Genomic DNA, 26,534 nt, shown 5'->3' on the forward strand with positions numbered 1-26,534 from the left:
TAAATTTCATTTTTTGTGATTGAAGAAAATAGATTCGTTAGATTCTATCATTTCGCTTTTTTAGATTGAATTTTATTAACAATTCTCCTGACACAAAGCGGAAATAAAATGCAATAAATTGATGAAAGTAGACATCACTTACATAGTAATTATTGATATAAAAATTAACATGGAATGTACGACAGAATCATACAACTGCTATTACATCAATCACAAGCAAACGTGCTTTATTCCGTCAATAATAAATCACAATAAATCATCACAATAAGCTTTTTGAAAAACACAGCTTTAAAACATTACAAACAGATATGTTTAACTGAGCACACATAGATAGCTGATAAGAATAAGTGTTGATTCACATTATGTGACAATATTATGACACGACAAAATATTCTTTTTAAACATAAACGTATTTGTTCTTACGCATCTCTTGCAAGTTGCAAGTTCAATACATGAATGTGAATACATTTATACATATATTACAATAGAATATTTTGTAATATATCATATAGTGTCATATTATATGTCATATAATGTGTGAATCTCTATCTTTATATAACTTATGTTTGGCCACAGTATTACTGTCTAGAAGTACACGAGAAAGTATGTATATAACCACATAAAAATCAGTCAATTCAAAAAGTCGGCACAACTCAGATTTGCATATAGAAATATAATAAAATGAACAGAATATCTTTGCGCACGACTAAAAAACTTATAATCTGTTCAGTTTTATTCCTCATTAATATTACAACTGATTGTCAAGGATAGATATTCGAAAAAATGTCAGTACAAATGCATGGCTAAAAAAATGCTTATTGAGTTTCAATGATTTTAATTGCGTAAAAATAATAGCATTGTTAGCTTTCATAAGTATGACAGACATAATCATATCAAGATCCATCAATTTTATACAGAATGAAAAAAAATTGTACACAGAATAACAATTCTAAAAGAGTGTCTATGTACAGGAACAAATAAAAATTCTTAATTAATTAAGATATAATGCGTTTCAGATGGAAACAGTTTCAACTGCTAATATTAGATCTGTACATATTTATTTAACAGCTAGATTCTGTAATCTAGAACTAACAGCATTGGTAATCTGTTCCTTATTTATATCTGTGATCTTCCCGTTATTAGCCAGAGATGGATCTGATCTAGCACATGCCTTTTTGTGCATGAACCAGTGCAATCTTTGACATTCTCTGTCGCAGTATTGCACTGCTTTACATTTGCTACATTTTTTGGTAGCTTTATCTTCACCGCAAGTTACACACGTCTGGGCATTATCGGAGAAGCCTCGTTGCCCATTAATCGCAGCAGAAATCACAGAAACGGCGGACGGCGGATCTGTGCTAGCCAATGTGGCGACCATTTGACGAAAAATTGTACTTTCTCTGAACGGAAATTCTCTCACGGACTCTCTTAAAAATGCCTCCTGGTACTCTGGTAGACCGTCGCTTTTACTACACTTTAGGAATCTTCGTACCAAAACTTCTACAGTATCAGATTTCTTTTCTTCGCTCTCCTCGTTCCCGCTTTTCTCCGCCTTCATAGCTTCTTGTCGTTTTTGACATTTTAATACTTCGGCTACAACGCAACTAAGATAATGATACTTGAAAGCCATCACTTCATTTGTTTCAGCACCTCGAGTCATTTCTTTGTAACGCATAGATTCTAATACCTTTTGTATCTAAAAAGATAAAGTAAATATTAATTTCAGATAAAAAGAGAAATAGTATGTAAGATAAAATTAAATATTGGTTGCATTTAATATTTCATTATACTCTTTTCTCCTTCTTTTACTTACTTTTGCTGCATTTTCCAGAAGAGCAGGAAATCTTTGTAAATTCATACATACACGTACAGGATTTACATTGACTTGCATTATGAATTGATGGAAACAATCTGCTAAGTGTGCTGGTAGCATGGGTTCAGACTGCAAACCCTGTGGCTTGATAAAATAATCTATATCAGCTTTAGGAATAAAGTTGTTGATAGTTGCTACACAATTATGATTTCCCACAAAGGCTGCCATCTGAGCAGCAGTTCTGCCCACACTGTTTGTCGCTGTCAAGCGTGCTCCATGTGACATTAAAAGATGACATAAATCGGCGTTGCCGCTTAAAGCAGCAAAATGAAGAGCAGTATACGCATGTTCATGTTGACAGGCATTCACATCTGCACCCTATAAATAATTGATATAATTTGTCATATTATTTTCTGGACAATATCATGTGAACATGCAATTGAATTAATATGCCAGCAAATTTAAACAGAAAAGACATCGAAAAGAACTTATGTATATATTGTTAGAAGAATATAATTTAATGCAAAATAAACGTTATATGCATCGCGGATGTAACTTTATTGACATAAAACATTATTAATATAATCAATAGCAAAACATAACCTACCTGATCGAGGATCATCTGCACAATTTCCTTGTTTCCCTTATAACAAGCATGCTGGAGCGGGCTCATACCATTCTCGTCCACAAAATCTATCTTGATTTTGTTCTGCGCCAATAATGTCTTCAGCTCGGACACTTCATTCTGGCTGATTCTTGTAAAAATTTCCCTCTGCAAATCCGTGAGACCTTCTGTAGCAGGCGCCATGTTGTAATCGAATAATGTGACTGAAAGCTGAAAACTTTGTTAGAATTGATTAGCTGGATATTTATCGACCAATTCAATTTGCAGGATTGTAGAAAATTTTTTTTTTATAATGGCAAATTTTGCGTAGATTTTATGCGATTTTTAAATCTTGATTAAAATTATCATTTTGTTATCAATAAAAAAATTATATTCAGGAAAAAAGTTAGCAGCTGTAGGTAACTATAAAGTCGCAGTTTTTTATATAATTGAAATTTAAAAAAATATGCGTAAAGTGAAGAATATAACAAATATTTCATATTTGACAGATTTTTTAAAATTTATTTTTATATCAGTCTAAAGATAAAAACTAATAAGTATTAATAATTATTGATATAATAATTTATTAAAAAAAAAATTATAATAATTATAATTATAATTATAATTATTATAAATTATAATAATAATTATTATTATTACAATTATGTAACACAATCCTATTTCAAGACTAGTATATTAAAATAATATACTTACATTTGTGAGATCATAATATTTATTACATTTTATTATTTAAATCTGTCATCAATTGTTTACGAATCACAAATTTATTTAAAGTAAAAAAAAATGTTAGAGTAATTAAATTTTGAAAATGCAAATAAATCTCTTTTTGCTAAAAATCTTACTATAGTTTAAAAATCTAACATGAGTACCGATTTTTCAGGAAAAACGAAATTAAGAAGTTTTTTTTGTTTTATATAGACGAATAGTGCAAAATAATCTGTGTGACTATGAATTAATGTAAGTCGGAAATAGCACCGACAGCATTTGTTAATTAGCGACGACACTTCGTTTCAAGATAATTTCGCTTAATACACGACGTAGACGAGTCGTGCGATTACGCGGTTGAAGCGTTCACGAGAATTGAGTAAACATGGCGTGGGCGTTTTAAAGTGTTCGCACACTTCGGCGGAAACACGCTTATTACAACAAAAGAGAACACACGACAAGAAATAGGGGAAAAACCAAAGAGTAATTGACACTTTAAATTATAAGCAAATAAAAAAAGAATCTACTTTTTTCTCACAAATTGCGTGAAAAACAAACAATGGAAACGTTTGATTTGCAGTTTAAAAACTTTTCCTCTTTCTATCTATCTACTTTAATTTCGATTAAAGGTATATAACCGAAAAGAGAAATGCTTTGTTCGGACTTAAGGGCTATGTTATAAAATAAATACTTTTTTTATTTCACATTTGGCATTTGCCAAGTTTGCGCAAAATATAAAACATTTCCCTGGTGTCGAAATAAAAATTTTGTTTTATATCACAAAATATAAATATTTAATGTATATTTTTCCTAGAGCTACCTCGTGAAAGAGTAACACAATTGATCTGTTCTTTTTTTTAGACAACAAAATTTTATTCGACAAAATCATCCTTACATGCGTAACACTACGTCGCCGCAGCGGGTTATCGCTAATTAGGGTCGAGTTCCAAGCCGCGGCTGCAGCAGTCATCTTCGACAGATTGCGACACGTAGCGTGGGAAGGAAATGCACACGTCAAAATCAATTTTGCACTGCTCAACTTCGAAACAACACGCACGCAAATGGCGATCTACGTAGCGGAAGAATTCTGTAAACAATAAGAAATACACGCATATATATATATATATATATATATATATATATATATATATGTGAGAGATCTCGCGTAAGACACTGCTGTCAAATCGACCACTCTTCCACTTCTTCCGTATATATTTTATCATTATTAGCGAAAGATTTTTCCTCATTTCTTCATAATAAAAATGCATATATAATTACATATAATCATATATGTAATTAATATATTTATTTTATTATATTATAATGCCCTGAGCTCAGACGTGGCCGTCATCCTTGTAAGAGCGAACAAAATCATTATTATATATTGACTAATTAATGACTTTCTCGCCTACGTAATCCAGACAGAGGGCTAAAGAAATGTATAATTATATTTATTCCGTTACATGTTAAATAATAATAATAAACACTTTAATCTCTCTCTCACTCTATCGCACGCCGGTGACGATATATATTAATATAGTTAATATAGCATTTTAATATAAATAGTGCGAATTAATAAATATTAACTACTAAAGCATAAAATTACTGCAGTATTATCGTAATTGAAAGCGGTGCAAAACTTTCTTCGACGTGTGCAATTACATCAGCGGATGCCGGCCCAATATGGCTCTTGGGCGGACATCAAGAATGGAAGGGAGAGGAGAAGGAGAGAAGATTTTATATTCAAATCGTCGACGCGATTTTTTTTTGCTCAAACTTGCAGAAGGAAAATTCCGGCCGTGGAAGAAATCGCTTCGATAAGTGTTAACAAGGTCCGAGTTGCTACCTATGGCTGCGGTAGCAACTTGGATGCGTACAAAATATATACATATATATATAGTGTGTATATGTATGTATATACACTATATGTATATATTTTTTTTATGTGTGTGTTTATATATAGATACATATACATCTCTCTCTGTATCTAAACAACGATCACTATAAACTATGTCGCGCACGCGACCGCGCGGGGGAAGGGGTGAAAAGGAAGAGGGAGGGAGACCGCGGTAGTCACGTGCAAGATTCTAACGATTCTCTAAAACGACGATTTTTCGAAATGCTTCATTTATCTATTTCCGGTCGTCTTCCATCAGTCAGTCCGCGGGGCTACAATAATGTGTACCTTATCTGGACTCAAGTATCGGCAGCCCAGCCTCCGATCTCTTTCATCTTTTCGCGCAAAGTCACACGATGTATATATTTTTAGATATTCGTCGAATTAAAATATTCCACAACATCTGAATTTCTGTGTCATTATACGATGTCTGTTACAACTTGTAGCTGTGTTCATAAAATAGTGTTTTATATCAAAGAATAATATTATAATCGATTTGAAAAAGTAAATCTTTAAGAAAGAAAAATATGAAATGTTAATGAGAAAAAATAGCAACTATTGTATATCTTTTTTAGTTTCCAAGCTATATTGGAGCAAATTTGCCTGGTTTTTCTAAATAAAAAAAAGTAGCCGCTCAATCAGACGTCTAGAAAGAAGGATATTTACATATCTCAGAATGTGCATCGAATATCTATGATCTATTGGTCAATTAATGTATGTTAGTTAATGCTGGATAATGACGAGCGATTCTGTCGTAATCGTAGCAGAATTCGCATTGCGAACGAAGAGGAGATCACGCGCTATGTGACATTATGTGTGAGAATTAGGAAACGATTTGTCGTCCTCGTTACCGCACGATAACACATAAGTGTGGAAGTAGATAGACAAGTAGAGCACATGTTAGGGTTTGAATATTCGTTAAGTACTACAGTCTGTCAAACTACTAGAGATATTACTACTGATTCTCTGGTCGCCGACGTTCCTTTACGAGACCCACACGATGCGTTTATCCGCACGAATCGACCTGTATTCGCAGTATACATTTAATCTCTTGCAGCCTTACATCATAAAGATTACTCGATGTGCTGATCCCCCATATCGTTTTAAATATAGCCAGATTATTGAGTAATAGTAATAAAAAGTATAGTTAAAGCTGTAGTACATTTTAGAATTTGACATTTTTTTCATAGGCAGAATTGATAATTATATTAAACATAGAAAAATATTTTAAATATATATATATATATATATATATATATATATATATAATTGTTCACAATTGAAGGTTTAATGTTAAAACAAGATATATATAGTATAATAGATTCATCCATCGAAATTAGTTTGAATTGCAAAGGTTTAAACGCACATAAAACCGTAAATGTAGCTGTTTGATTCTTTAGTTACGCACTGAATGCGATCTGTGGGATCAACATCTAAAATTGAGAGAATCAGGCCGCATTTAAGTGCGCGTGAAATGCGGCGATATCACGAATGTTTATGCTAGATTACATGATATATACATGACTGATGTATATTACACATCGATGTCACAATGTAATGAGATTCGCCACGTGTTAGATTCGACGAATAGACGCGTCATATGGAGTTATTTAAACGAACAATTCAACGTAAGACGAGGAATTATTAATACAGATAAAGTCGTAGTAATGTTAAGCTCAATTTTCTAGTCATTGGGGAAAATGTCGACATATATTCCCGGATTTTTAATAAATATAATAATCAGATAATATACACATTTATATCTTATTATCATGACTAGAAAAATGCAGTGAATCTATAAGCACGATGGAAAATATTAGTTATGTAAAAAAATGATTCATTCTATCGTATTATATCTGATACAGGACTGAGCGGAATATCGATGAAGCGTATTTACACCGGCAATAAGACTTAATAAATTGATTAACATCTTACCGGTGATTATATTTTGCGTATAGTCCACACAGCATTTACCGCCCAGACTTACAAAGTCTGAGCGTTTGACGAGCGTTTGATTGGTCAAACGGAAATGTAATTCTTCTAACTCGCTAAAGCACCGACGATAACGACTAGGAACCCTTTATGGATGGGAAAGGGAGCTTGTGTCGAAGATAGTAGTTTTTTTCGTTAGTTGCCTTAAAGAGAATCCATTAGTTGTCGCATCGGTAGCAAGCCGATACATAGATGATTGAGACTATCCTAAACTAGATAAATAGCGCAAACTGTTCTCCTAAATTTAAAGCTGTTATCCAAGATATTACAGGTAAGGTAGATAGGTGGTGCAATTCTCGCTTGACAGTAGCTCGACAAACACTGTTTCGTTAGAAGAAGCGCATACATCAATTGCTTGTTCGTTAGACACCTCACCTTCAATCTCCTACGTTTCGTCATATATTGCGTGTGATTATATTTACAAGGGATGAGGGGTTATCGCCAGGGTTATCCCGTCCGAGGCTGTGAAAGTGAGGCTGACGATTATATTGCGTTGCCATCCGTTCTCTTCTCTATAGATCTTTTCGATTTATACATTTGACTATATCTACGCGACAGTTTTCATCACAATAGAATACGCGAAATAGGGTTCTGCTCTGTTCTTATCCACGGAAGGAATAAAGCGGAATCCGAAACGCGCAAACAGTCCAACTGCGATGATTAAAAGAGGGTACTTTATCGTGTCAAAAAATCAAGCTGGTATTCTAAAATTTAAGCGAGACGCGTCGTGTTCGATCCGTGTAAAAGATTGATCCTTGTTTTTAAATTGTCATTATATCTCATCGTAGGACCTTGCTCGGCGATCGTCCTCTAGCAGAGGTATACTTGGAACCGGGCACCGTGCAAAATCACAACCGCACTGTCCTAGACTGGCTCGGGGGGCGGATCGTTCCCCTTGACACCCTCTCGAGATTGAATCATTACCTCCGTCTGTTCCTTAGTTAATTCGTGATTCTTGGTAATTTCAAAATCTTGCTCGGCCAAGAAACTTCGACGAATAGCGCCATTTGCCACCGAAGAGAAATCATTCCTCTGATGTTGCGTGTCCCGCCACGGTGTCGTCAGGATCTTTAACCTCTGATAAATTTATCGTTTAATGCATTTTCATATCATGCCATTTTTCACGTAGCGGGGAAAAATAAATTTTTATCAAATATTATAATCTGAACTCGATTAGATTAATTATTAACTATTTCATGATTATATATTTTTAATTAGTTATTTCTGAATTGGCAATAAATTAGTTTATTAATAAAGTGTAATCAATATAATGATTTAGATATATTAAATCTTAGATAGATTGAACAAATTTATTAAATTTTTAAATTATATTAAATTTTTATTAAATAAAGTATCTCAATTAAGTAAGTAATCTCAATTATGTTTTTAATACAATATAAATATATGCAAATAAAATTAATTTTTTTATCACAATTTTTATGTTATTAAACTGATAACTTGCATAAATTATCACATTATAAAGAGAGAGATAAAATACTTACTTGAACGAAGGATCCGGGTGTGGTACTGATTTTGTAGATTGCCATACCTGGAATCATGACGATAGAAGAGCACGCGATCAGCCAGCCCAATACATTTGCCCAAACCGGATAAATGTAACCTTCGTACGATAATGGTTCATAGCCCATTAGACCGTAGACAATAATAAACTATAATGTAGAAAGAAAAACGAACATATTTAATATTAAATAACGATAAATGTACATCTTTCTATATAAATATATTATTTGCATCCCTCACGCTGTGACGTACCATCAAAAAGAGTGGTGCTACGAATTTCCAGCATACGCGCCAGTAGACGCCAGGCCTGAATCCAATCATGTCTTTAATATCAGCGCAAAATCGGTCTGTTCCGTAGATCCAACTGACCGCGATGGTTTCTGCCAGAACAGCAAACAGCATCGAGTATCCGGCCGCGTATCGATCCAACAAGTGGAAAAAGTAAAATCCACCCTACATATTAAAGAATAATAATTTTTTTATAATAAGTAAGACATGTGATATTATTTCGCACAAATTTAATATAGTATAAGAAGCGTGTTATATAATTCCTTAATTCAAAATTTTAAAAGATAACAAAAATGTTGAAAAAGAATTTTTTTAAAAAACTTGCAAAGTCTTTTAGACAACATGTTTTTTATATATATGTCTAAAAGATTTTATAAAAACTAAATAAAAAACATCAATATTAATAACATAAAAAATTTATAATATTAGCATATCTACCTGTGAACAAGAGGCTAATCCGACCAAAAAGTATAGAGTGAACAAGCATGCCACGAAAATCTCACGATTGTTGCCGATTATCGGAAACTCGTCGCTGAGTGCCGTTATAATCGCCTCCGAACCTCCGAACTACAAAATCACATTAATTCTTACCTTAATTTATTTGTCACTCTTAAATGAGACATTTAATAATACTTACATTAAAATCGTTTGTTATATCAATTAATATACGGAAAACGTTAATATCTACTTAAAAAAATAATTTCATGAATCGCGATGACATACGACAACAACACATCGGAAGTCGTTGTCGATTACAGGTGCGATAAATCAGATATAATTATTTTTGAAGCGACGTAGGAGAATCGTACCGAGCTGTCCAAACCGAGTGTGAGTAACATCATGAAAAAGATGAGCGCCCAAAACATCGAACCGGGCATAGTGGCGATGGCGGCCGGATAGACGATAAACACCAAACCTGGTCCTTCCGTAGCGACATCCTGAATGGATTTTCCGCTGGCGCGGGCCATGTAACCGAGCACCGAAAATATAACGAATCCGGCGACGAAGGACGTCGCGCTGTTAATCAAGCTCGTCAATAGGGCGTCTCTGCGGAGGATATTCACATGTAAGACCGTTCGACGATATCGTTATTTTGCGGCCGCAAAAAGACATTCAGTCTTACTTGTAAACATTGTTGTGATACTTGTTGTAACTAGCGTAAGCCAGCAATACTCCGAACCCTGGTCCTAGAGAGAAAAATACCTGCGTCGCGGCGTCCACCCACACCTAGAAGAAAACGATAAGAGTATACTTGCGAAAATGATAAAATATATTCCGATATTTTTCACGAAAAATATAATAAGTATATTATGTCAATTTTATTGAACATATAGTAATTTATATTTTAATTAGACGAAGATGTGGTTCTCTTCAATTTCAAGTTTATTTATTTAATGTTCTGTATAAAAGGCAATAAAATATTTATTTGTTTTTTTCATATATTTAACAGATATTAAATATTAATAACAATCGCAAATTGCTGTATCGGATACATTAATTATAACGCGTGTATATTATAACAAATAGACTATGTAAGTTTCTAAAAAAAAGTAATAAATAAATATTGTAGAAGTACACATTGTATTTGCGCGAAATCTAGAGATGTGGAAATGTTCGGAGCGCGGGAAAAGAGAAGAATGTCAGCCTATACATCAGACCGGCTTCTCGTATATCCACGGATTAACGGTGATCAACAAATCCACTTTCTCACTGATATAAAACCCACTTTAGCGACGACGATAAGCGGCTAAGTCGTCGTACGGCGAAATGCATTCCGCGCGCGAAGCATGAGGGTCGACGCGCGTTCTAACGCGTTGTAGCGCGTGCTCGACCAAACTCTATGTTCATTATGACAGCTACACAGAGTTTCCATTTTCACCGTCGTCAGTTAACCCTGCACGTTTCTCCTTCCTCCCCCCCATTTTTCCCATACCACCGTGTCCAGCCCCACTTCGGCACGTCATCCTATAAACGCATTAACTCCCGAAGTTTTCTCCTTTTGTCATTATCGCGGATATGTTGTAGCTCATGGTAATCCAGGTTAATGATAATAGAACAATCGCCGGTGATGCCGATACTTTCCTCTCGATTTTATTTAAAAACCCGTGCCCGTATTGTGAACGAACAATTTTTCAACGTCTCGTTATAGAAGACTAACATAATTCATTATAATACAGCTAAATAACTTCAATATACATATACAGTTTTTAAAATTGTCATTTATCACAAAATTTAATTGTATAATTAAATAGAATTGTTTGTGTTTAACTTAAATTCTATTAATTATTAAATTATAAATTTTTTATTCATTAATTATAGTTTCGTACATATTATTTTTATTAAAGTTTATTTAGAATGCATTATTTTAATTTTTATAAAATATATTTATCTTAAGGATAATTAAATGTATAACGAAGGGGTTAAACTCTTTTCAAAAATTCTGAATATCCTAAATATTTATGCAAAACAGTTCACGTACCTCTGCTTTTGTGATAGCGGTGAAATTTGGACTAAGGTAATAACGAATCCCTTCGGTACTACCCGGCAGAGTGACACCTCTTATCAGCAAAATCAACAAGACTGCGTAAGGGAAGAGAGCGGTAAACCAGACTACCTGCAACAAAAGATTTGCTCGTCTTGGGCTAGAATGCTATATGCATATAAAATATAGATAGCACTTGATAGAAGAGTTCTGCTTGATTTACAGGGAAATGTTTTATTGTATCCCTTAAACCTTCACGAAAAATTAAAAGTTGCGGAAATTGTCCATCCTTAGACTTCGAATCTCTAACGAGGCATTCAGCTTACCTTGCCCGAAGTCGAGATGCCTTTCCACAGAGAAAAATAGCAGACCAGATAGACTACGAGCAAGCATAGTGCGATGTCCCACTTGATGGCTCCGAGATCATGTAACCCCTCGCTTTCGTGCAGTTCCAAGATGGCGCGGCTTGAGGGAAAAAATTTTGTAATTCATAAACCTATTGTGCATACAATTTATATAAAAAGAGATTTATGTTCTATATTCAATAAGATTGCGATTAGCATTGCCAATTAATATCTAAAGATCATGTGATAAAAGAAAAAATATATATTTATTTATTTATTTAATATAGTGTGTTGAAATTTTTGTAAAACTTCTTCTTTCGCAATATATTTTAATTATTTTTATGATACATACATTGTTTATATTATTTTCATATATCATTATTATTTTATTAGAGAATATTTTTGAGCATTTTATCATAGTATATTTTAAATTATATACCTCGATTTAAACGAGACAAATTGATATTTCATTAATGACTGTAAAATTTTCAACAAATGTTAATGCGTTTTTACAGATGAAAACTGAAACAAAGTATTAAAAGTTACTCACTTAAAGTATTCATGCGCAGCGCTCGTATGGTTATCCGCTGGAGCAGCGTCCGAACCTGGATCGACCAGGAATCGGGTGACATTTCTGATATTCTCGTTTAACTCGCCAGTTACATCGTCGAAGGCATACGAGACGTTTGGGTCGAATTCGCGACACAACGGCGTATTCCAAGGATTGTCGCACGTGACCCACGGTAACATCGTGGAGAACGAGGCGAAAAAATAGCGAAGCGACCAGGCGATGATAACGTTGTAGTAGAAATCAACGTAAAACGCAATCAGGACGACCGCGTATCCGATACCTGATTAAGGACAATTCATGTTTTCATGCATCGATGACAAAGTTATTCTCTGTAGCATGTAGTTTTGGTACTCTTTTTTTTTCAAGAAGATAGGTACATGCACGGTAAAAAATTTTGTGTTAAATTTAACACATTTCTCGTGTCCCAATTTATCCACTCTAATTTTAATGTTAATATAACAGAAGGCAAATATGTAAACAAATAATATGTAAAAATTTAACATAAAAATGTGAATTAGTGTAAGATTTACTTGTTATTGTGTTGTTTTAACTCTTACTAACGGTGAATATTAACTCAATGCAGAAAAATTAAAATAACATAACAACAGTATGTTATATTAACATAAGAGTATGTTAAAAATTTAACACAAAAATTTCTACACAAGAAAATTTCAACAAAAATACAAAATGTTTTTTATCGTGTGTATAATTGAAATTGTCTGAGAAATGATTCGATTAATAGATTCGTTATTATATAAAATAATTGTTTCCCTCTCTCTAAAATTTAAAAATTTATGGATTGCTAGAAAAATTCAATAGTTAATTTTATTTCGATCGAAAATTTAAATAACGTAAAATAGGAGACAATTTTGTCGAAAAAATTTCCTAATATTTCCTAATATTTCCAATCGTTATTTGTTGCAACTTTTTAATCGCACACGGTGAATCAATTTTAGAAGATACCGCAAGAACCTAAGAGATCGTTAAATAGATTAGCGTGGTAGGCGTGAAAAAAATCAGAACTGCGTGGAGGAAACGCGCCATCCTTCTCTGGCAACGAGAGATATCGTATCTTGCACGCGAGTGTGCATATCTTAAGTCCGCGCGTCTCTATGCAAATGACAACGTGACCTTCCTTCCGCGCGAGATCATGCATACGACGATACGCTGCGCGTGCATAGATATCCATCTGTCACGAAGAATCTTGATCGATCGTACGGCGATCAACGGAGGACGAGGGGATAAGCGGAATGAAATTGTAGCCCTGTGGAAATGAAGTTGGAAATCGGCGGAAATGGAGGCTCTTTACGCGGAGAGCGTCCCGTCGGGACCGTCTCTCGCGATCTTCTCGGATTTATACGCGTTACATAAAGCAACCGCGGTCACATATTACGAGAGAGCGAGAGATCTGCGAGGCCTTGTCTTGTATATATGTATATATATATATATATATATATATATATATATATATATATATGTGTGTGTGTGTGTGTGTGCGTGTACACAACTCTGCTCTATATGTACTCCATTCCACTCTATTAGAACGCTAAGAGTGGTGACGAATGACGGCTGGATTCCGTTTCACCAAGATCGAGGACCGCAAGATCGGACGATTGTCCCCTGCGACTGAGAAAAGGAAAAAGGAGACTAAAAAAGGCCGACAAGTCAAAGAGGCTAACTCCTAGCTCGGAATACCAATATCCCTCGAGAGAATGACGAGACCGGAGGAGCGGTGAGGGAGAATATAATGAGAGTAAAGAGGGTCGTTCCGGCTCTTAAGTCCTCGAGACTTTTCCGGACTGTAATCGCGGATTTCTTCGCTCACCCCATAGTATTATATTTTCACCTGTTGTATAGTCGAGAGTACGTTCAATGGTCGGCAATGGCCGTTAATGGTCACCGTGAAAAGCTATAAACTTTAAGGGTACATTAATCATATAGAATGATATAAGGTGTGAAATGTATAGGTATATTTTATTATACATATATATACCTATATATTATTTCATATCTTACTTCATTTTTTATATTATTAGTATTCTATATCATAGGTAATAATATATAAGATGTGAAATATATAGAATGAGAGAGATATACATATATAAGGTATGGAATAAATGACAAGTTTCGATAATCAATAATCATTAATAAGTTTAATCGCGCTTTGAATAAGTGATTTTTTTATTTATATTTTAGAATTGGAGTTACGAATAAAAAAAATAAAGACATACTCTGGCTATTGATAAATTGATATCTGCCCGTACTTATGTCATTGTGTCGTCAAACACTATTACTGTCGTAACGTTCAATTTTCGCGCTTTCGAGATTGCCCGGATGATGATTAGAGCGATGAGTGTTGTAACGTAATTTTGTAACTTATCGAATGATTCCATTCAATTTGCAAGTGCATCACTATTCAAATATGCAGTGTACGTTAATCTATCTTCGTTGTTATATCGAGAGAGGATCCAATTAAGATAGATACAAGCTCAATTTCTCGTGTTAAAACATAAAATAGGCGATTAGATAATTGAAGATAAATCACAGAATAAACATACTTGAAATACTCTGATTTTAAAACAACATAATAGATTTTCTTACAATTAATATATTAGTACTTTTGACTACATCACAAACTATTCATTGCGTTAGAAAATATCTATAAACAAGAGGCGCGTTCCGATATTCACTGCCAGTACTGAAAATCTATAATTTACGTCACGTACACTAGAGATTTTCAGTACTGGCAGTGAATATCGGAACGCGCCTAAGATACCTTTGCATTTACTTGTTTTTACTTAGCTAATAATTTCAGACTTGTAAAAAAATTAGATTCAAGAGAATATGTCGCATCAATAACAATCTGACTACTTACCTTTGAAAAGCGGCACAAGTCGACCCCAGCACGTGATAGCACCTTTTCTGTTGAACTGACCGAGTGCGAGCTCCATATAAAATAGAGGAATACCGCCGACCACCAACATCACGCAATAGGGGACCAAAAATGCACCTGTAAACAGAAAAATATATATGTATATGTATGAGTGTGAATAGATTTAGGATAAAATATATTCATAGTTTCTTGTGTTAAAACACGAAAATAATCGATTAAAAGACTGAAGATAATAAATGATTAAAGATCAGCATATTTGGCATATTTTTACTTTAAAATAATATAACGTAATAGATTTTCCATTTTTTTGCTACACCCAAAACTATTGTATAATTATATTTATTGGAAAATATCCTCAAACTATACCTGTACAATTTTTTTTATTTCTTAGCTTACATTTATACACTATTAATTTTATATTATAAATATATGTGATAACAATTATTGTTTTCATTAGAACTCTAATTGCAATAATTCATTGAATGTTGATTTTCAACCAATATTAGTATCGTTAATTAACATCGAATTATAATACTACAATTCCTTCTAATGACTGTATTGCAAATTTTTTGACATAAGTCGATCAAATGAGATCCGATTATTCTGTCCATCGGTTTTGTCATTTGAGAGAATAAGTCTTGTAGAAAATCTTTGAATCTTAAGATAAGAGCCTATTGTACGACAGGACAGGATGATTATTGTGCGATCTAGGAAGCGGAAGTAAGAGAAAGAAAAGGTACTGATATCCAGGAAAAAGGTGTTCGTCAAGAAGAAAGAAGTTACGAACAAATTAGAGAATAAAAGATCGTAAAGTGTGCGCATGTGTATGTAGTTAAAGAGAAAAACTCTTAAAAAGAATCAGTAGCACATTTTTTAGAAACAAAAATAATTTAGATTACGAATTCCACGACGAAGAATTATGATACAAAAAACTTGGAGACCTTTCTGACATAATTAAATGTGCAGAGTAAAAACTGAAAATTATTTGCTGTCAACAATGTTTTAATGTTAATAACATATTTCTTAATTATAAACAACGCTAAAACTAATAATATATATTTTTAATAATAATATATTATATACATATATATATATATATAATTTTAATAATAATTACAGAAATAAAAATTAAATTTCATTTATGTTTTGCCTCGCTGCCTGAGAGCCCTATTATTCTCTAAGTGATTATTAAATCGTAATCCCAATTTCAAGCTTTGAAATTTCATGGAATCGTAATTACAAATACTTTTTGCAAATCGTCACACATTTTTGGAAAAGGGTTGGCACAGTTCCTGTTGGCTTGATGATCGACTCAGTCCTGTCACCGTGTTAATGTCACCTTGCCGCATTTCCGAAAGTTGACTATCGAATTACGTGCCTAAAAGCACCTCGCTACCGGTGCTCTAAATAACGCACAATGCAGTTATGGAACTAACCCGCTGGTATGAGTGCGTCACATATCGCATTTTTTTCACCGTTTTCTCTCTGAGCGGCATGTGTTATCTTTCTGCCTATACACTAGTTTCTTTATATAATATGGATCATGTAAATTTGTAGAATCCCAATGGCTTTCCAAAAGGGCGGAGTGATTTTATTACGTGACACTCCCGAATCAATATATCATATAAAAGAATAATAATTAAATTATATTTTCATGCCTGTGTGCGTTATTTAAAGTATAATCAGGATATTTAAAGAACAATATTTTTAAAAATATTAGCACACTAAGACTATGTTTCTTACAGACCTCAAGAAATTGCGTAAAAATAAAAGAATTATTAAAATATTCAAAAATATATTAAAAAAAAAAAAAAAAAAAACAGAAATTAAAATTATCAATCAACTCTAGCATTTTGTCATATAATGTATAATAATTTGTATAATTTGTCATATATAATTGTCAAGTATAATTTGTCATAAAACAGCTAAATATATATTTACGTTAAATTTGTACGATTTTGGTATTTGATAATAATTTGTCAAATACTCGTGACTTAATTTTTATCCGTGAGAAATTTTGTTAAATAATATCGTTATATTGTTCACATTGCATAAATAAATGTGACAGGATAAACGCAATTCGAAAGAAAAGAATAAGACTACCGCTATTTCCTTGATCTCCCTTCTCAACTCCGATGGAACTTTCCTTCCGTACCCATGGAGATGTAATCGCATTAAGAAGGATATTGTCGTTGAGTAACCTTGATTAATTTCCTCTTGTTCCTGCCTTGATATAGAAATCGACAAATCGATCGTATTAAAAATCATATTCTCTTAAATAGACCACTCGTCGCTGGATGGCTTCATTATGTAAAAAATTACTGATAATTATGATAATTAAAATTATAGCCAATAAGATTCAGTTTCACATACTTTTACAGTATGTATTTTAATATAGCGTATCTCATTTCTATTGCACAATTTGCAAAATATACTACAATATATAAATAGAAGTATTATATAATTTTAATCTTTTTGCTAACATGTTTACGTAGCATCCATTATGTTTAAATAATTTACGTTCTTTGCAAAAAATAAAAATACGATATGCTCTTGTTTTATAAGAGCATATCTTATTCAATTTCAACTTTTATGTGCACTCTCAGTATATTTGATATAAAATCGAAGTTAATTAATTAACTTTGTCATTTTTATATATTAAAAGATTCTTTTAAAATTAAAAAATTTAAAGTTTACCCACACATCTTAATCGTGATTATTTTTTTATCTTACACAGAAAGATTAATTCGAAGAAATTGACAAAAATTATCTCATTGTCAGATCTAGAGCAAATCCCCCCCCCTCTCTCTCTCTCTCTCTCTCTCTCTCTCTCTCTCTCTCTCTCTCTCGCTTTCGCTTTCTTTCTCCTTTTCTTTTGTCTTGACATGTCGCTAATGTCGAGAACAAACGTCCGGCCTCGGACAACAGTTCCGCTGAATTTTCTCTCTTTGAACGCGTATACTCGCGCAAAGGCTTAGTGCTTAAAGCTGCATTTTACGCCCGAACAAAGGCAAAAAGCTCGTTCGAATGAAACGTAATGCATTCTCGCGAGATAATCGCACCAATTGTAGACCGTCGATCGGAATATGCTTTTACCGAAAGGTACACGAGGGTCTAGGTCGAGTTGCTGGTGTTGATATTGTCTACTGACATGCATTATTTTGAAAAACGAGCAACTCTTAAGCATAAGTATTCTAAATATTGCATCCATAATGATTCTACACACATATTGTGAGACATCTAAAATTTAAAATCAATTGACTTAAGAAATTCTAGAATAATAAATCTACACAGAATTTATGCGAAAAGTATTATATAAATTAAAACACCAATATAATATTGATCGTTTCAATCAATAAAATAAAATAAAATTTTTCAATTAAAATAAAATTTTTACAAAAATTCTGTATTATCCCTTTGAGGATACATGTCAGTATCTATCATTTTTCTGTTTTGAAATTAATTATATTCTATCGTGATTGTTACATGTCTACGTTACGTCAGAAAAAGATTGCACGGTATACGAACTGTATAAAAAAACTATAATGTTAATTTTACTCTTATTGACAATCTATTTCTTCATAGATAAGATTGCGTAAGACTATTGGATACTTGTCAATTAAGTAATCTGTATATCGATATAGCAAATCGGTTTAGAATTTCAATTAGCATTTATGAGTAATATTTACATTACTCAAATTACAAAAGCTTCTTCTCGATAATCAAAGAGCATATACTTAATTCAACGGGAAAACCAGATAATTCATTAAGAATTTTACGTATGAGAATGTCCGTAAAGAGAATGTCCTCGTGTGACGAAATAATCAAGCAGTTCGATGCATCCCAAACGAGGAAAACACCTGGCGCAACAGGCGTCGCTCAACAATTAAGCAAACACGTGGAACAAGTTTCGTGATTCAAAGATAAATATTTTGCGTTTGTCTCTATTTATTTGACTTTGTTTTTTTTATAAAAATATGTAGACGATAATCTCGTATTTTTGTTCTTTCTATTTCTTCCTGAAAAATAATTAAATATATCTAATCTAGTAAAATATGTATATATACAAATATCTAAAATATAAATATCAAATATATGTTATAAATATATTAAATTAAAATAAAGATTCTTTCTAATATAAATATATAATGACAAACATCAATTTATTTTATATTAAAATCACGTCGGTGGAAACTTAACTAACTCAACTCTATAATTTTTTATATCCAACAATTTATGCGAATAATTTCATCGAACAATGGTTTACGTTATGCAATGCATTTATAAGCAGATTTGTTTGAGTTTACCGAGAATCGTGCGAGGGAAGGAGCGAGAGGACATTCCGCGCACACGTCATCGTACAAGACAATCATTGCCGAAGTAGCGTGACAGACAGAACGGTATGTACAGGACGATACGTATATCGATACGTACGCGCTCCGCTCTGAATTATAATCACGAAACAACACGTTAATAACGCTTTCCGTAGGGTGATAACGACGCAGCCGCCGTCCGGCGGGGTGAAGAGCGGCGTCGCGCACGTCCATGATCAAAGGCCCGTCCCGAATGGGAAATTATAATTAATTAAGGTAATTGGAAATTAGCGACCGATCTTGCCCATCCTAATGGCGCGGAGCCGCGCGCTCTACTCCGCTCTTAATTGAGTTAGCAGCCGCTTTTGAGGAGCCTCTGTATCACTGACAGCAGCCCTAATCGCATTCCTACCGGGGACTCGATAGAGCCCCCGTACTAATGGCGCCGTCGTCGCAGATTGCCACAGCGAGCTTAACAAAAGTCAATAAGATTGCCGACCGTTTTCCAAGATCGAGCCCTAGATGCGGCCCAGATCGAGCCTCAGGAGCAAAGGGCAAGTGGATCGCGAAGGAAGCTGGAGAGCGAAACAATATGATAATCTCGAGTAGCTTACGTCAATTCGACACGAGGTAAACGCAAGTGTACAGTGTCATCATCACATGATTTATGAATTTTATGCAGAGTGTATTTGAACAAAAAAGATATAATTGGTTTTCCTTTCTTCTCCTACGTGTGAGGTGCGTTTTTCTCTTTCATCAAAATTCAAACCTGGTATTTTAACGTTAGCAAATCAAGAGGTTTTCCTGGAATTAAGTTTCAATAAAAACCAAGTAAACATTATCTTTCTTATTTATAATTCTGAAAAGTAATTTAAATTTCAGATTTTTAGTCGCGAAAATATTTGATGAAGTTACGAAGTACGCATGTATATATTTAATTAAATATTTGTCAAGACAAATTTTTGTTTTTAAATTTAATAAAACAAATATAAATTATCGATCTGAGAAAATTTTTCGTAAAAATATTTTTCAATGACTTTCGCGAACGATTTTGTATAATACACTTATTTATTCGTTATGATTTATTTCTCATTTTCTTTGGCTTGCATTGCGATTATTATTTGAATTAATAAAGGTTAAAAAGATTATTATAAAAATTAATTTATTATTTAAGAAAATTATTTAATTATTAAAATTAATTAATTATTTAAGAAAATTAATATTATGTTAATATTATAAACGTGATAATTTACGTTTATCGATATCGAGATAGTTTCAACTTCGCTTACAAACGAAGAAGACTCTTAAACACGTTTAAATAATTTAATCGCGCGTTATAACAATAATTTATGATATATATATATACATCAAGATTAAAATTATATCTATTGCAAATGGAACAAGAATGTAAAAAGATATTGTTTGCTATATTTCGGGAGAATTATTATTATTTAATACATTATATCTTTAAAAATCTGTGTGCAAAATGGTCATCGCGCATTTCTTTCCTTTCGATGATTTAAACGGAATAAATTTGTTGTAATAAAAGACTAACAAGAGATTTATTTCCTGATTTACGTGTAGCTACTAACGTTAACTGATCGTTTTCGTATTATCTTATGCAAATTCATAATATTAGTGTCCGAAGTACGATAAGAAAGAGTACAAACATACGCCGCATGAATTATTTATAAAAGTTGCATGTGCAGATAACGCCATTAGCATATCAATGAGATATCGTCATGTTTTAGTGCATGATATGCATATAATGAAATCGGTAACAAATTAATCGTAAAATCAAGCTCACAGTAAATTATAAAATTAAAATAAAGTTTACATTACTTGCGCGACATTAATTGAACGTAACTTTTTTGTTTTTCTCAGAAATATTCTTAATCAGAATCCTCATTAAAAGAGCTAAGTCACTTAAAGTAGCACCGGCAGTCTAGCAACAACCGCATAATTTTAATTGCTTCTATCTGCCCCGTGAAAAAAGGATTAATATCATTGTGCGCGCTGCGATTTACGCCGCAGCGTTTCCTGTAAATTACACATCTTCTCCTTAATTATAACCAATTTGGACATCTACAGGTGTGACGCTCTCGCCGTCGAGAATCCTTGTCAAGCGGGGTCTAAAATCCCGAGGTCATTTTCCGCGAGGTAAATGCCAATTAGCCGACCGGTTAGCCCGGTATTGCTCGCCTGCTGGAGTACATTACGCGACGACGACGCGCGTAACCCTCCCCAAGTTAACTGCGAAATAACGTCCGACGATGTTACGAAGCAGTTGACGAAGTTTGCCCTGCGTGACAAGAGTATCGAAGGGAGCGAGATGAATTCATTCGCCCGCGAATGAGAAAGGTCTCTGCTACGCGAAAACTAAAACAAAAAAAATGTCACAGGTGCAATTGGAAGAGAAAAAAGGTGAACTTTATAATCAAACAACTTTATATCTTTCTCGTGGAATTAATTTTAAATTTAAGTTCATCCAAGAACGATACCTAATCGACGTCGATAACATGATATTTAAATAAGTGATTTTTAATATGACATAAATAAAAAATTTATAATATTATAATCTGACAATGAGAGAGTAAATTAATCAATTAATCTTTGTCTCAACTTTAAAAAGATAAAAACTATTGAAATTAAAGTGAAACATAACGACGTAGCAGATTATAATTCCGACGAATGTAGCTTTTATTTTTTGTTCTCTGAAGCAAAAAATTAAAGCGTGATAAATAATAAGCGTAATAAATAACGTGCTTAATGATGCGAAGAAATTACGATGTTCAAGAAGTATGAAATGCCTGATTAGGCGTGCATTAGACGAAACTGTAGCTCGTAACAGACGCAGGTGGAGGGTAGAAGGGAAGAAGGGGGATGGGGTGTGTGAAAGGGCGGGATTATTGAAATCGTATTCCTGCCGCTGCGCGTCCCGTCAATGACAGAGAGAAGCACACTCGACACACTCGCGGGATAATCGAAAATAAACTGCGCGGAAATCGTTGCGGCCGTTCCGCGTCGATATATGCACTTACCACCACCATTCTTGTAGCAAAGGTATGGGAATCGCCATACATTAGCGAGATCGACGGCGAAACCGATAACCGAAAGCAAGAAATCGAGCTTCCCCGACCAAGTTTCCCTGCTGTCGCCACCGCCGTCGCCGCCGCCACCACCCTTCGCGATATTCTTCACCACCGTCGAGGACATCCTTCGGGTACCTGAAACAACAGCATGTATTATTTTCGCGGTAAAAATATACAGGATCTTTCTTTAAAGAACGTGCATGTTGTAAGAAGTGTATTCGTATTAGCATCACGCTTGTAATTTTGTATTTATGTAAATATTTAGATGAAGATCTTTGCACACACACACAATGTATATTAGCATAGCAAAAACTACTAATAATTTATTATTCGATTGACAACTAAAATTTTAATATTATTATATTCGCCAACATAAATTGCGTTTTACATCATCTTCTTATATTTTCAAAAATATAAAGAGTTACTTTCCAATTGATTCTTTTTCTTAAGGTTCCTCATTCTTTAGTATTGAATTGCGATGTTGAAAACGAAAAATTGAAATGTTCTCTTACACTAGGTCGAAAAAAATTAATTTCTTACGCGTGTAATCATTTATATGAGATAAAAAAGATCATTCAAAAATTTCTAATTTTCAACCTACAAACAAGATCACAAAGAAATAATCGAATAACAAATTAAAAAAATATTACCTTTTACTTAAGCACAGAGCAAAAACACATAAAAAAATAAAATAACAGATAAATTTTGTCGAAAAAGTCAAAGATGTAAACAAAATTCCCTCTTAAAAGTATAGAAGTCTCGAATTATCTGTGTATCTCAAGTTATCTGCATATACTGAACAACATAAACATAATCTTAAAAGTATGATTCATGCCTATTACGCGCAAAATTAAGCGCAAGGTCGCGAATATGCAAGATGTGAAAGGAGTTGAGCGAAAGGAAGGCGTAGTAGGTAGAAGCGAAGAGTGAAGTGGGAGAAGAACGTATGACGTTAACGGACAACAGGAAGGAAATTGTCCTCACGTGGTTATTATATTATTATTATTATTATTTGCGAACAATATATATATATATGTATTTTGTTGTGTTTGTGTGTACATATATATATATATATGTGTAGGTGCGAGGGAATGTCGCGTGCGCGGCGCGGGCGTGTAATTTGGCGACGACAAGTTATCGATAGCCCTTCAGGCGACAACGCTCGACCCCCAACGAGCCTCATTGTGCCCCGTGACGGGTACCGGTCAAACAGCGTATATTTCAAAGGCGATCGCGGGCGATCCGGCCTCGAGGGGCCACTCGACGACGGGTTTTCTGTCACGCGCACTGATCCACGCTTATCCACGCGGACCGACCCGGTTAATTGATATTCGGCGGTTGCGGAGACACCTACGAACGCGCAAGCCGACGACGCGAAGATGGACGACGACGAAAAATCGCGCTGCATGCCGTCAACGCGAACGAGATCGATCGCTCCTGCCTCCGTCATGACATCGGAGGCTGAACCGAAACGCGACTTGACGTCGGTTATGAGAGAACACTTGTAAATTAAAAAAAGGAAATATTAATAAATTTTAAATAAATAATAGATTGAAAATCTAATTTAATAAAAGCTTTTGTTCATATAAATTAAATAAACTATAATCTATGTAGATCTAAAGAAAGATATAGTTAAGTATAATAAAAAGTTGATTTCTTAATTTGTTATATATTTTTACTTGACATTTAATAAAAGTTTTTTTAAATAAAAATTTTGAGAGAAAGAAAGAGAAATTATTGCTTGATTTAATTCACTAAATGATGATAATAAATTTTAACATTTTTTGAAAAAATTAATAGCATGTATTTAAATTTTAATTGACATTTAAAATCTATCAAAAAATTGATATATGACACATAAAAATATTACATTTTTAAATAACATATTAAATTATTTAGCAGTATTTTTTAATTGCTCAATTATTAAAATATTATATTCTACCTATTATATATATCTATATATATTATAATAATAATAATAATAATAATAATAGTACTTTACATAAAGAAAAGAAAAAGTTAAATGCATTATCCAAGATTCTTCTTTGTTGAAGCATGAATGACGATATTTCAGCCGAAATATTACCAGTTACTAACGAGTATTCTGAAACTAGTTTTAGCGGGAATAATGACTGAAGGAGAAGGAAAAGGAGCGACAATAATGTCATATTCTCTGTGAGACCCGTCGCGTCGATATTTATTCGGAAACTGGTCTTTCCTCGCTAGCAATGTTTCCCAAATCCAGTTTTTAAGGAAATTACCCAAGTAGCACATATTCGTTTGAAAAACGTTTAACAAATGTTTCTGCGAAACGTTTTAGAACCGGCTTTTAAAAACATTTCTGATTGGTTAAAATGTCCACTTAAAAAACGTTAAGAAAAACATCATTTTCTAACAAAAAAAAAAAATGTCAAAAAGACATCTTTTCGTCGACTAAAATTAATTATGACTTTTAGAAGACATCTTTTAAAAAATTACTTTTTTTGTAGGTAGAAAGATATTCTTTTAGACATTTTTTAATGTGTATATATATAATTTTGAATTCAAAAATTAATTTTTGTTCTATTTATAGAAACGTAAAAAATACGTTTCTTAAACCATGATTTTAAAAATGTTTCTGTTAAAACGTTTCTTATTGATACTTGATGGTTAAAAAATATTGGATACATTTAAAAAACTTTTATAAAACGAATGTGCTACCTGGGTAACTACGCAATTGCAATTAAATAATAATAAAGTGAAACAGGTAAGAGATACCCGAGGATAGATAAGGGAAACCGCAACGACGCAAATTGTCCGTCGCGGAAATTCACATTTTTTTCCGACACTAATTAACTCGCAACTACAGGTTCAAACTAAACATATTTTAATTCTTAATGTTTAATTGTTAAAGTAACACATGTTCCTTAACTAATATGATATGATCTCTGAAAAATATACACATTTTTGTTTGTAATGGTTATTAGGTTACAAAACAAAAATAAAAAATTACAAAAAAGCGCAAAATATTATAGCTTAGAAAAAATTTGCTAAAAAGATATCAATTTTTTATTTTGTTTCACTTTTTTCATGTTCTATTTCCTTTTTTATATAAATATAAAAAATTTCGTAAGATAAATTAAAAATATTAATTATTTTCTCTTATTGTTAGACAAGACTACGTTTATATCTATTACTTCATGACGTTATATTTTGAATAATTTATTATATATATTTTTAACAAATATCTTCCGACGGCACTGACTTATATTCTTTTAGATTGCTTACTATTTATTATTATAAATATTTTATCGATAACCGAGTGAAAACAAAGATTTGTTAGTTTTATTTTTGGATGGAAACAGTTACATATGGAGAAATCATATACAATCTCTCTATTTTAAACATTCGTGATAAATCCACCTATAACTTTCTATTTCAAAAAACTGCGTGTAAAATTAATGCAGATGAGTACACTGATGAAAACCGGTTTAATAAAATCATATTTATATTTTTTTAAAAAATATTAAACGCAGAACTCTTTATCAGTTTCTGTTGCGTTTATGTACTTATAAATTAAAGATTTGTCGGAAATATTCAAAAAAGTTTTATTTTATCTTTATATTTTATTCTAATTTCATTAATCAAATTTTATATAGTATATTTTTATATCATACTTTTTTTTTAAATATTCAAGTGTTCTTACTTAAAAGCTAAATTATTTAACATTATTCACTAACAGAGTTGGTATATCTACTCTTTATATTCCGAATTTCAAAGTACTAATAGTGTATTAAGTTATTTTTAAGAACTGAAATTATTCATGCATCAATTTGTTCACAAAATAATAATTTGTTTCATTGAAGAAAATGAGAATAAATTAAAACAAAATCAAAAGCATCAATCTTAACTGTCAATTAGTTATCAATCTTATTTCCAATTAATATTCATTTTTTAAATAGTTGTCGAAAAGCTGAAGCGTGAATAATATTCATGTAAAATATGTCTTTTTACATGAT

The 26,534-nt window shown here is 32.8% G+C and overlaps 2 protein-coding genes across 5 annotated transcripts in view; both read right to left on the minus strand.

Moving 5' to 3' along the window:
- LOC140663826 (ankyrin repeat and MYND domain-containing protein 2) lies at nt 1–8,093 on the minus strand. Of its 2 annotated transcripts, none has more exons than XM_072888330.1 (4): nt 7,957–8,093; nt 2,421–2,655; nt 1,814–2,191; nt 1–1,696 (listed from the first exon to the last, which is right to left on the minus strand). In XM_072888330.1, exons 2-4 carry the CDS (start codon nt 2,619–2,621, stop codon nt 1,058–1,060), a joined length of 1,218 nt encoding a protein of 405 aa, XP_072744431.1. In that variant the 5' UTR covers nt 2,622–2,655; nt 7,957–8,093; the 3' UTR covers nt 1–1,057. The 2 variants fall into 2 exon arrangements, with proteins under 2 accessions (XP_072744431.1, XP_072744430.1); XM_072888329.1 differs by lacking the exon at nt 7,957–8,093 and adding an exon at nt 4,039–4,113 and having other exon boundaries at nt 2,421–2,648.
- The window catches only part of Dat (Sodium-dependent dopamine transporter), a 25,876-nt gene continuing 3,436 nt past the window's right edge, over nt 4,095–26,534 (minus strand). For 2 of the 3 annotated variants that reach the window (XM_072888327.1, XM_072888325.1), the window contains exons 2-12: nt 22,486–22,671; nt 15,114–15,248; nt 12,218–12,518; nt 11,650–11,788; nt 11,321–11,455; nt 9,965–10,068; nt 9,651–9,888; nt 9,280–9,408; nt 8,806–9,006; nt 8,535–8,702; nt 5,748–8,109 (exon numbers count right to left, since the gene is read on the minus strand). In XM_072888327.1, the coding sequence (XP_072744428.1) occupies nt 7,897–8,109; nt 8,535–8,702; nt 8,806–9,006; nt 9,280–9,408; nt 9,651–9,888; nt 9,965–10,068; nt 11,321–11,455; nt 11,650–11,788; nt 12,218–12,518; nt 15,114–15,248; nt 22,486–22,660 (1,938 nt within the window). In that variant the 5' untranslated portion in view covers nt 22,661–22,671 and the 3' untranslated portion in view covers nt 5,748–7,896. Of the gene's footprint in view, nt 4,231–5,747; nt 8,110–8,534; nt 8,703–8,805; nt 9,007–9,279; nt 9,409–9,650; nt 9,889–9,964; nt 10,069–11,320; nt 11,456–11,649; nt 11,789–12,217; nt 12,519–15,113; nt 15,249–22,485; nt 22,672–26,534 lie in introns of those variants that run through there. The other variant, XM_072888326.1, reaches the window with a different exon arrangement.

The sequence above is a fragment of the Anoplolepis gracilipes genome, chromosome 3, assembly GCF_047496725.1.
Source record: "Anoplolepis gracilipes chromosome 3, ASM4749672v1, whole genome shotgun sequence".
Classification (NCBI taxonomy): domain Eukaryota; kingdom Metazoa; phylum Arthropoda; class Insecta; order Hymenoptera; family Formicidae; genus Anoplolepis; species Anoplolepis gracilipes.

Bases quoted from the DNA above. Each gene is read 5' to 3' on its own strand.
- LOC140663826 (XM_072888329.1), bottom strand. From the start codon at position 4,113: ATGACTGCTGCAGCCGCGGCTTGGAACTCGACCCTAATTAGCGATAAC. The intron at 2,192-2,420 runs GTAGGTTATGTT...AATTATTTATAG, and splicing joins TGCAGATGATCCTCGATCAG to GGTGCAGATGTGAATGCCTG. The intron at 1,697-1,813 runs GTAAGTAAAAGA...TTATCTTTTTAG, and splicing joins TTCTGGAAAATGCAGCAAAA to ATACAAAAGGTATTAGAATC.